At 35.9% G+C, this 12,067-nt stretch overlaps 1 protein-coding gene across 4 annotated transcripts; it reads left to right on the top strand.

Annotated features, from left to right (window-relative positions):
* The first annotated feature begins 3,308 nt into the window (after positions 1 to 3,308).
* LOC131858203 (agglutinin-like) lies at positions 3,309 to 5,935 on the top strand. 4 transcript variants are annotated; one of them, XM_059211330.1, is made up of 4 exons: positions 3,309 to 3,453; positions 4,930 to 5,014; positions 5,121 to 5,309; positions 5,546 to 5,935. In XM_059211330.1, exons 2-4 carry the CDS (start codon positions 5,012 to 5,014, stop codon positions 5,819 to 5,821), a joined length of 468 nt encoding a protein of 155 aa, XP_059067313.1. In that variant the 5' UTR covers positions 3,309 to 3,453; positions 4,930 to 5,011; the 3' UTR covers positions 5,822 to 5,935. The 4 variants fall into 4 exon arrangements, with proteins under 4 accessions (XP_059067313.1, XP_059067311.1, XP_059067310.1 ...); XM_059211328.1 differs by having other exon boundaries at positions 3,319 to 3,614; XM_059211327.1 differs by having other exon boundaries at positions 3,320 to 3,571.
* Positions 5,936 to 12,067: the final 6,132 nt, after the last annotated feature.

Genomic DNA, 12,067 nt, shown 5'->3' with positions numbered 1-12,067 from the left:
TCACTTATATTAGAGTGCATGGATGTCCTTTACCTCCATACATGTTGCCGAGATATCCGACAGACAGAATTGTGTTACTTGAAGTAACAAGACAGTTGGCAGCATATGTGAAGGCATTCAGACACAGACATCAGAATGGAGTTCCAGTACCTATCATTTTGGGTAACTCAGTTGAGGTATGTCCTAATGCTTTAGCCATGGATGACGCAGAGAAGGAGTTAGCCTTGTATTCTTTTTCATCTTTTGCTTTGAGAGAAAGCTTTGATCCACATGGACATTTAGAGGAGACAGTCGGCAGGGAGTTTAGGCATGAGTACCAAATAGAAGATTTTATGATGAATCTCTTAGATGATCTTGAAGTGAAATGGAAAATGCATTCTAGATTGCCTTTGGATTTCATCAGGAAATGCAGGATTTATAGAGTGGCCGACCAAGCTCAGGACAGTGGCAGACATATCCAGTCTTCCTATGATCGAGAAAGCAAAACAATAAGGTTAGATTGGAATGAGCCCGAGGTCGTGGATTTAGATACTTTGATGGCACCAGTCTTGTCTTGTACTCGCAGATGGGTTGACATACAACATCAGAAGTTGAGAGAACAAGGCATAGCCATGACTTTCACTTTGGAAGAGAAACCTGTCGAAGGTGGAGCTAGTGTGAGTGAAGGCAATCCTAATCCTAGAAATTCAGGTGAAGGAAACCTTCGATGTGCCAGTGAGGGCAATCTCCATCCAAGAGGTTCGAAGAGGAAAGAGAGACTTGGAAAGAGAGAATCTTCCAAGAAGAAACAAGAGGCTAACCGAGATCGTTCATCCGGTACATCTTCTAGACCTGAGAAGAGAACAATTCAAGTGGAAGAATCCATGGAATCGATGGTACAGAATGATAGGCAGGAGGAAGGACAAGCACAACAAGGGTCACCAGATGGATCTCTCCAGGACTATGAGTTAGATGAAGATAAAGAAGACAATGAAATAACATCTCCTCCCAGACAGGAAGAAATAGTGCATAAAGAGATTCAAGTTCAAGAAACAAGATCGATTATCCCAGATTGGTTGAAGGAAAGATTAACCAAGGTGATCGTAGTAGAGGACGAAGACAATGCAATTGATTTAGAGAGCCTTGTTGGACGTTCACACGAAGTAACAGAGAAGAGAAAGGCTACCAAGATGTCCAAGATGATTCGAGATGAGACTGGATCCAGGAAATTGCAGATAGCTACACCGGCAGTAGACAAATATGAAGGTGAGATCCTAGTAGAGGAATATGATATACAAACTTTTGAGCTAGGACCATCTACAGCAGAGCAGACTTTAGATGATGCCACCGATTCATTTGAGGCATTGAAAGACAAGCTTAGAGAAGAAATGGAGAAGAACAGAAAGCTTGAGAGAGAGGTCGGTGCATGGAGGACTTATTTCAGTCATATCAATGAACCTTTGGGACGTCAGGATCCAGCTAGATCACTAGTGCAGGCACTTCCACTTCAATCAATCAATGAGGCAGAAAGATTCAGGAACATGGTCCAACGTACAAGTAATTGGATGGATAGATCTCATACAGTGGCCATAGAGTTTGTAACAAGGATGATGAAGATTATTCATCAAGCTATCCAAGTTCTTGAGATAATCCACAATTTGATGATAACAGTAGCTGCATTTGCCCATACCAAGGATGTCGTCATTCCTGTCTTGAAAGTTATTAGACACACATCCAGGAAAGTTTTAGCGCAAGAGAAGATCTTGGATGGGGAATCTCACAGTTTGTTTCAGTGGTCAACCTTACTCCATATGAAGAGTGTTTTCTTCGAGGACATCAGTGTTAGATGTGGCCAAGTTGAGGAGGTGATCAATCCGATCCAGGACAGAGTATTTGAGGTACTTCGTACCATTCTTGGCAGAAGGATCGAGGTCGAGACAGATGTGGATATGCAGGAATTAGAGGATAGAATCAAGGTCATCTTTTGCAAGGACGCAAATGTTACAGATGAGCAATATGATCAGATGTTTGCCACCATGCTCCTGATTGAAAGAACAAAGGAGCTTGAATCCACTTGGGACGCAGCTCTTCTAGATGCATTCGATCAGGTCATCCACTTGGAAGAGAGTATGAAGAATCTTCCCGAGATTCCAATTGCAGAAATCGAAGGAATCGTGACAAGATTCATTGCATATGCCAAAAAAGAACATTGGAAAGGGAATAAGGTTCTAGATGAAAGGTTGTTATAGATGACATGGCATCTTATTTGTCATTGGTTTTTGTCTCCTAGGTTTTTGTGCCAAATTTAATATTTGGCTATGTATTTAATATTGTTCAGTAAAAAGGAGGCCATTTGTAACAAACCCTAATTAGGGTTTAGGTGTCATGATCTTGACTGTTGATCTACTTTCGATCTGGACCTTTCATTGTAACTGGGGATGCTATTTATACCCCCATTTTTCATTTCATTTGGTAATAGTCAATAGATGATAGTTGATGTAAGAGAGAATAGAGATTAAAGAGATTAGAGTTAGAAGCAATTTTATTTTGTAGCAAGATTGAGTTTTGAAGAGAGGAATTCAAGCAATTGTTGTACATGATGACTTGGAAATCAATAAAATATTGAAGTTATGGTGTTTTGTTGCAACTTTCTTGGTTATCTTCATGGTTGTTTAACTTACTTGAATCATGCTCAATCAAAGTAGTGTGTTAGTTTGAAGGACATAGTGTGAGACTTGATCATTGGTAGGATTCGTAATCCAAACCACTAGCTTCTTGCTGATTGTAGGAACGCCTTGCGTGGTCGACTGGAGAATACTTTGAGTCCCTTAATCTTCAATCATTATTGTATCTTGGATATGTACCTTCGTGGTAGTGTCTTTGATCTTTGATGCATTGAATATCATTTTGTTACCTTAGAAGATCGCATCAATTTCAATTGAGTTGTTACCTTATGGCAAAATTGAAGTTGGTTGAATCTTGCCAAGTCTTGTCTACACGAAGTCATTTTTAGGGTTAGATTAGATTAGGCCTCTTTCAAACCCTACTCTTTTGTTATTTTTGAATAGTTTCTTAGTTTAGTAAAATCTTGAGCTTTCGGAATACGTAAGGCCCCTTGGAGGAAACAGCAAATCACATCATACCGCTGGAAGCTTGTCCACACGTAGAGACCCTACTAAAAGAACCTTGGAGTCTACCTAACTGATCCTTTATACGAATCTTCAGCAGTTAGAGACTATTTTCTCAAGAGAGGATAAGATGCCTATTGGTATTTTATTCTGTGTATGATGGTGTACAAAATACACGTCAACACTTCCCTAATAAATAAAAAAGATTGAATGGTACACTTTCAAAAGTACCCATCTTCCATTTACACAAACTCCGCCTATCGGCTTCCTGTTGCAGGCACAAAGCGTGCAATTGCTAGTTTTAATCTATGATGTGCATTCGCTATACTTGCTTGGAAGGAGAAAGGTATCATCATGATAAGATCGTCGCACAATAAATGATTTTCTCTTCAACAACTCTTTTTAAATGTGTTCTAGTTTGCTAGGGTTTTGTGCAAATTGCCAATTCTCTCTCTGAGGGCAAGGTATGTCACTTCCATGGTTTTCGGTGATTTTTTTCCTATAGCTGTAAGTGGTCAGATCAGTCTGTTATCTGTAAGTTAATGAATTAGATCTGTAGCTTTACATATGGCTATTCTCATATATGATACTATTATGGATCAGTCTGTTATCTGTAAGTTAATGAATTAGATCTGTAGCTTTACATATGGCTGTTTTCATATATGATACTATTGTGGATCAGTCTGTTATCTGTAAGTTAATGAATTAGATCTGTAGCTTTACATATGGCTGTTCTTATATATGATACTATTGTGATACCCACTGTTAGATCCTTGTTTATTTTTTTACAGGGAGATATTATGAACTTAAGATGAATTTTAGATTTATTTAGTTGTTTTAAATTGTGGTTTGTTTTGATTTAATAGTTTGGGATCTTTTTGTTTGATTTTATTAGAGTTCAAAGGCATCTTTTTGTTTGATATTAGTAGAGTTCAAGGACGTCTTTTACAGTTGAAGGGAAGCCCCTTTTCATGCTTTCATATTATTGAAATTTTTATTTAAATAACATTAATAGATTTTTTTTTTAATTATTCTCTTTTTCATTTATATGAATATGATACTATTGTAATATTCACTGTTAGATCCTTGTTTATTTCTTTACAGGGAGATACTATGAATCTAAGATGAATTTTAGATTTGTTTAGTGGTTTTAAATTGTCTTTGGTTTTGATTTTGATTTGATTTAAGATGAATCTTTTTGTATGATTTTAGTAGAGGAGTTCAAAGACATTTTTTACAGTTGAACGGAAGCCCCTTTTCATGCTTTGGTATTATTGAAATTTTTATTTAAATAAAATTAATAGATTTGTTTTTTAATTATTCTCTTTTCATTTATATGAATTATTAGTCCCTGCCTTAAGCAGGGAACTAATGTTTTCATGTAACTCAATTAGTTTGTCAAATGAAATCAAAAATATTTAATTCTAAAGTTTTAAGTATGATTCTTTTGATTTTTTTTATTTTTCAAATTATTTTAATTTTTTCCTAAAAACATGATTGGCTGATAGAATTTTCCTTCAAGGTTGTTTGTGCAGTTGAAACAAATAACTCAAGACAAAATTTGTGTGTATATTTCAACCATTGCATTTCATGGCAGTTACAAAACCTGGGCATGCTCCATTTTTTCCGTTTGCATAATAGTATTACAGTATCGGCATGGCCTGTAGCCTTCTTACATTGCCTACTGGTGCACTAGGCCTATCCTATGCATTCCGTGTTGTTAAATTCTATTCCTTAGTTTAAGAAAATGGATGAAAATTTGGAATTGCTATTTGATCTTTAGGTGCAGACAAATTGATTTGAATTTTTTTTTTTTTAACAGGGAAACTATATCAGAATATCTCTGAGTAGCTTGCAAATTGAGTTAAGAGAGGGAGTCACTACCATTTAATCGGGTGTATAAAATGGTATTTTTTGTGGCCTTCCTTCCTTCCTTATGTTTCGCTTTAAATTTATTCTCGCTTGATATCAATAATACCGTCGTGTTTCTGTATTTATTATATCTATGTTTAGGCAAATTCGTGGGGCAGTGAGGTTGGATGTAAATGGGACGACGGTAAATATTATAAAATCAAAAGTATCACAGTTTACTATGGAGATATTCTCCATGGCTTTGAAGTTGACTATATTCAGCGTGATGCTAGAAATAAAGTTACGAATATCCAAATTCTTCACGGAAAAAAAACTGGCCAGAACTCAAAGGTTTAGATTTTATAAAATTTTCAGTGTGACTTTGTATTTTGTAATTACATTTTTCATTCTTTTATATTTTAAATTTTTCACAAATGCATATAATAGATGCAATTAAAATGTTTATATATATAAATATATGTATTTAAAGTTATCAGATATATAATATAAACTATGTATAATATTTATTTATTGTCTCACTTCAAGATTCTAAGTATATTAAATTATGTTTGTGGTTAAAATTGCAGATTTTTTTGGGAAGTGGATATGCTCCGGTAAGTGGAAGTTCTGTAAGCGTACTTGCTGAAAGAGACTTGAAGAAAGTTGAAGGATACATGAGCCATTTCCATGGTCATAAGATAATTACGTCTTTGACATTCATTACCAATGACGGCCAAAGACATGGTCCATATGGCTCTGAAATTGGAGTAGAGACTTTTAATTCAGCTGCTAATAAAAAGATCGTTGGATTCCATGGGTATGATGGCACATATCTGAATAAACTGGGCGTTCATTACCAGTGACGGCCAAAGACATGGTCCATAGTTGCTAATAAAAAGACGTGACGGAAGCCCCTTTTCATACTTTCATATTATTAAAAAATTTATTTAAATAAAATTAATAGATTTGTTTTTTAATTATTCTCTTTTCATTTATATGAATATGATACTATTGTAATATCTATTGTTAGATCCTTGTTTATTTCTTTACAGGGAGATATTATGAACCTATGATGAATTTTAGGTTTGTTTGACAGTTTTAAATTGTCTTTTGTTTTGATTTAAGAGTTTGGGATCTTTTTGTATGATTTTAGTAGAGGAGTTCAAAGACATTTTTTACTGTTGAACGGAAGCTCCTCTTTATGCTTTCGTATTATTGAAATTTTACTAGAATTTGTGTGAATGTAGCTATTAAATCTATGTTACTGACCAAGGTAACTCTCCTTTCTAGATTAGGCTCGTGGATCCAACCGATTCAATATGTGAATGCTAAGGTTTTTTGTCAAAGCGGTAATAGATATGGGCACCTTAGCATAGCGTGTAAGAAAAAACTGGGGATGAAGCAGCAACCCCCTAGAGTCACAGATAAGCTAGAGGATGAGCTAGGTTTGACCCCTAATGGTGATCAGATGCAGTGTTTGCCTATTGGTTAGGGCCCCTCTAATCTGGAGATTGAGAAAAACTTGGCTCAAGAGAAGAAAAACAAGTTGATGACCTCATAGCGTCTTCATCAAATAGCGCCAAGATGGGTGGAAAGATTCCACTTCCCATTATTAACAACCCCGAAGACCAAATGAAAAATACTACCCTGAAGGTAGGGGAGATAGTGATTGATCTGAGTCAAAACCCAGTTCAACAGAAGATTGCAACTTGGGAAGATGAGCTCAAGGCAACAAAGAAAAGAGAGTTAGAGGACTCTACCCATGATAAGGAAAATATAAATTTAGAAAACCAAATGAAGACCCCAAAGAAGAAAAGAAATGAAGGTTTTGCAAACCTTAAGGAAAACTTACAGATCTTAGGATTTTCTCCAATCCCTTTGACTACCAAGTCAAAATTTTGGCTCTTAGATGATAAGAGTGATGACAAAGAATGGACCTAGGTTAAAACTAAGAATAAAAAGAAGAAAAAGGTAGATGTGGGTGGAGAAGGTAAATTAGGGAGACCTTCTCAGAAGGATGCTAGGATGAAGGATGTACCCCGAGAAGTTGTAGAGGGAAAACAAAGAACCTTGGATGATCTCTCTGAGAACAAAATGAAGAAAACTTAACTTATCCTAGATGTGGGATATTGATTCCACTCAGGTGAGTAGAGTTGTTTGTGTTGTGTTCAAATGAAGATTTTATCGTGGGATATGAGGGGCTTGAATAGTCCCCTAGAAAACCATATGCTTAGATGTACGTTGATGAAACAGAAAGTGTATATTCTTTTGATTCAGAAGACCAAAATGAAAGCGATCATTTTTAAGAAGGCTATTAACACCTTTTGGGCCTCTACTACTTTCCTTGCAAGTGATGTGAAGGGTGCTTTAGGAGGAATTTCTACTCTTTGGAACCCATCCTTCAATGAAGGCACTCTAATTCATTTAGCTAAAAATTGCTTGATAGTTAAGATGTGGGACTTGAGAACTCGGCTGCAATGGTTCCTAATGAATGTTTATACTCCCAATGTGAGATCCCCACATACTGCCCCTTGGTCTCCTCTATCCAGCCTCATTGTGAATCAAGTGAATGCTCTATGGATGGATGGTGGCGGGAGATCTCAATTCACCACTTTATCCCTTAGAGATATTGGGAGGCATAGAGGACTACTCAGAGAGTATGACTAGTTTAGTTAGTTTCATTTTGACTACTAGTCTTATCGACATCATCCTCAATATTTCTAGATTCATGTGGTCAAATAGAAGGAAAGAGAAGAATTTGATCCAAGTTAGATTAGATAGGTTCTTGGTGTCTAGTAACTAGGAAAACTTTGATTCCTTCTTACGTTGCTCCTTCTTGAGAGCTAGATCTGATCATAATATAATTCTTTTTCCCATCGAAGACTCGAGGGAGAAAAAACGTTACCCATTCAAATATGAGATTATGTGGTCACATCACCCTGACTTCAAATCCCTATTTGAACAATGGTGGAATGTTCCTGTCAGTGGTACCCCTATGTATTGAGTTGCTAAAATCCTCAAAATCCTAAAGGAAAATGTCAAAGGATGGAACTAGTAATTGTTTGGCAATATCTTTGAGCAAAAAAGGGATATCATTGCAAATATTGAGAAGCTAAAGAAAAATGTGGAAGAAAGAAAAGCCTCGAAGGAAGAAAAAAGGGAGGAAACTAAATTAAGAGATCAATGGGTCAAGTTGAGTAAGAAAGAGGAGGTGTTTTAGAAATCAAAATCAAGAATATAACGGCTCAATGAGAGAGATAGAAACACCAAATTCTTCCATCAATCAACCTTGAAACATGGAATCAGGAATAGAATAAGAAAGATAACTAAGGAAGGTGGCTCCTTTGTTGAGAATGAGAAAGAGATGGTTGAGATGTTTATTAATTTCCTAAGTCTAAATAACTAGAATAACTAGGATAGCTTCCAAGAAAATAGCCTGCTTGATGTGACCCCAGAAGTTATTAGTAATAAAGACCTATCTCATTTGACATAGAAAGTGACCTTCAAAGAGGTAAAATATTCTATGTTTTCATTTAGAGACTTTAAATCCCCAGACCCTGATAGTTTTCCCCCAGCCTTCTTTAAAGATCACTGGGAAATTGTGGGAGAGGAGATCTACCATGCACTGAAAGACTTCTTTAGGTCAAGTAAAATGTTTAATCAAATAAATGCCACTTTCATTGCCTTGGTTCCTAAGAATGACAATGTTGTTTCCACTAAAGATTTCAAGCCAATCAACTTATGTATACTTTTGTGTAAGATCCTCTCTAAATTTATGGTCAATAGGTTAAAACCGATGTTATATAAGATAATTTTTATTAATAAAAAAGGATTTGTGAAGCACATAAATATTTTAGATGTTGTAATTTTTGCTCATGAACTTGTCCACTGAATGGAAAACAACAACAAATCCTCTATGGCCTTCAAATTAGACATTTATAAAGTCTATGAAAGAGTCTCTTGGAACTTCCTCTTTGAAGTCTTGAAAATTTTTATCATAAGGGGTAAATTTCTAAACATGATTGAGCAATGTGTTGCTACTCCAAAATTTTCAATGCTTTTAAATGGATCACCAAGGGGTTAACATTGTTGCTGAAGTGTTGTAGAGAAAAGTCAAGAAACTCAGAAGGAGAGGAATGCTAAAAGGGGTTAGAGATACTTCCACACTTGATCCTATCTCTCATCAACAATTCATTGATGAAACTATCATTTTTAGAGAACCTTATCTCTCAGAAGTGAGGTATTGGGAAAGGATACTGGATAATTATGCTAAGATCTAAGGGAAGCATATTAATTATGAGGGGAGTAAGATTTTATTTATTAATGCCAATTGCATCCTAAAATCACTACTATCCTAGCTTGCTAAACTGCTAATCTTCTTAATTCTTATTTGAGGTTACCTCTCATTTCCAAGTTCCCCTCTTTGACCTTATAAAATGGGATTATTCAGAGGTTCCATAAGAAATGGGATGGTTGGAAAGGTAAGCTACTCGGTATGACTAGGAAAATTCAATTAGTTAAGTCTTGTCTCTAGAGCATTCCCATATATTGCATATCCCTCTTCAAAATGTTGGGGAAGGTGGCCGAGAAGATTGAGAGGATTCAAAAGAGATGTTTTTGGATTGGTACTGAGGATAGATTATCTTTAGTTGACTGGGATAGGCTTTTCTACTCCATCAAATCAAAGGGACTTGGGATAAGAAAAATCAAATCTTTTAACAAGGAACTGCTATTTGAAGTTGGTTGGCAGTTAACGAAAGGTAAAAAGGATTGGGTGGACATATTGAAATCCAAATACCTTAGCAATGAAAAGCACAACAAATTCCTAAATCAGTTTGAGTTACCCTTTGGATCCTTCATCTATAATAATGTGGCAAAAGCTAAGGCTTTCATTAAAAAAAATGGAAGAATGATAATAGGGAATGGGAAAAAAATCAACTTTTGGGATGATGTTTGGAGTCATGACCAAGTCGTTCCAAATCTACCTCAATTATGGAAAGTGAGTCCTAATGAGGTGTGGGGAGCTAGTTCAGGATTATATAGTATGGAAAAGAGACAAAGTTGAGTGGAAGAATATTGAAGAGGTGGTGATTCAACAAGATGATGTCTCAGCCCATCTTTAGGATCAATTTATTAGGGAAGCTAAATCTCTCTCCTCTCTCTTTCTTGATTTCTCCTTATCTCCCCTCATTGAGGATGAGATATGGAAGAAAAAATCCTTGGGTTCCTTCTTACTTAAATCTTCCTACCATAGTTTGGAGGAGGAACTGGTGGAGGATTTCAACTAGAAAAACATATAGAAAAAGGGATTGATTCCAAAAGTTAATTGCTTCTGGTACAAAATTGTACGTGGAATAATTCTCACTATTTATAATCTTAACAAAAGAGAATTCTCCTTTGTTGACATATGTGTGTTATGCTACAGAGACATGGAGAGAGTAGATCATTTGTTGTTGCATTGCCAATATACTAAGGAAGTTTGGGAAGCATTGTTAGATGACATGAACATCTATTGGATTGTCTCGAAAAAAATGAAATATTTAATGAGGCAGTGGCCCTTAATTGTGGCTTTACACTCCCCCCGATAATGGCGTGGAATATCTAGAAAGAGCGGAATAACAAAGTGTTTAGGGATGAATGTAGGAGCCACAAGGTGGTATTCAATATTACAAAACAAAAAGTTAAGGAGACCATCAATGTGGGGAATCCAAGGACTTCAAAAGTCCTGCCTTCCTTGCTGAACCTTATAATAAAACAAAAATCAAGGATTGATCATAATCTCCTAATGCGAAACTGGCGTACTATGATTGTAAGGAACAATTGTATTTGGATCCCTCTTGAGGAGGGCTATCTCTAATGTAACTTTGATGGTTGTTCAAAAGGAAATGCAGGAGCTTCGGGAGCTAGATATCTAATAAGGGATTGCAGAGGTTATTTGATAGAAGGTTTCCATGCTAATTTGGGAAGAGACACGAACAATAAAGGTGAAGCTATGGTGGCTTCAATGGGACTTACTTGGCTACATCATCATAAAGGGAGAAACGTGATCCTGGAGGGTGACTTGAAACTTATTGTAGATTGCCTAAATGATATTATCAATTCTCCTTGGGAGATAAGAGTAATTATCCAAAATTGTAAAAATTTATTTAAGGATTTTAGCAAAATAAAAGTTCAACACCAATACAGGGAAGGTAATGCAAATATAGATGATATTAAAAATTAGGGGTTAACAAAAATAGGATGGTATTATTTTAATTTTGATGAGAGCTCAAGGGGATTAAAAAAAATCTTAGCCAAGGAAAGGGTAATCCCGTCATGGGGTGACATGGTCAACTAGACAATGAGGATGGGAGGTGGCAATTTTTTAAATTTTGAATGAGCACCAAGAATTTTAAAATTCAAATTTTCCACCCATTGTACTATAGTCTACTGAGTAGGATGATGATTACTTGGCTACTTAGGATGATGTGTAACTTGCAAAGATGGTAGAAGGATCATGTGAAGGTCATAAATTCAAAGTATCTCGAGGAATGTACAAGATAGATCATTCCTTACTTCATAGGGTTTGCAAAAGATAACAAAATCATTTGTGGGAAAGGTGGTGGTTTCAATTCTCGAGCTGCCTTAAATTATAATAATGAGAAAAGAGAGCTCGCATGTGTGGACAATGAATCTCATCAAGACAAAAATGACTTTTTTAAAAGTATTGTTTAAGGAAAAAAGTGATTATAAAATATAAACAGCTCCATGAGTTGCCTTTATATCTATTTGTTGTGTTCTGCAAATATAAAGATTAATATGGAGGGCCCTCTCGAAAGCACAAAATTGAAAAACTATGATGACTTAAAGAAAAATGAAGAAATTTGGGAGCTCTTTCTCAATGTTGGTTTAACCCCTTATTTTCTTTCTATGAAGGGGTATAATAGAGCTTTATCCACGAGATTATGCAACTCATGCTAAGATGGTGTTGTTACTGTGGGGAGCATTACCTTTGTGGTTTCTCTAGAGTTTATTGCAGAGGTCACTGGGTTAAAGAATGAAGGCAAAAAAGTGGACAGGCAAAGTAATGGTGACTACAAAGCATATATGAAGAAGTTCTTCAAAAAGGG

This window comes from Cryptomeria japonica, chromosome 9 (assembly GCF_030272615.1).
Source record: "Cryptomeria japonica chromosome 9, Sugi_1.0, whole genome shotgun sequence".
Classification (NCBI taxonomy): domain Eukaryota; kingdom Viridiplantae; phylum Streptophyta; class Pinopsida; order Cupressales; family Cupressaceae; genus Cryptomeria; species Cryptomeria japonica.
Note: the sequence above shows the minus strand (reverse complement) of the source record. Positions and strands in the feature narration are given on the sequence as shown.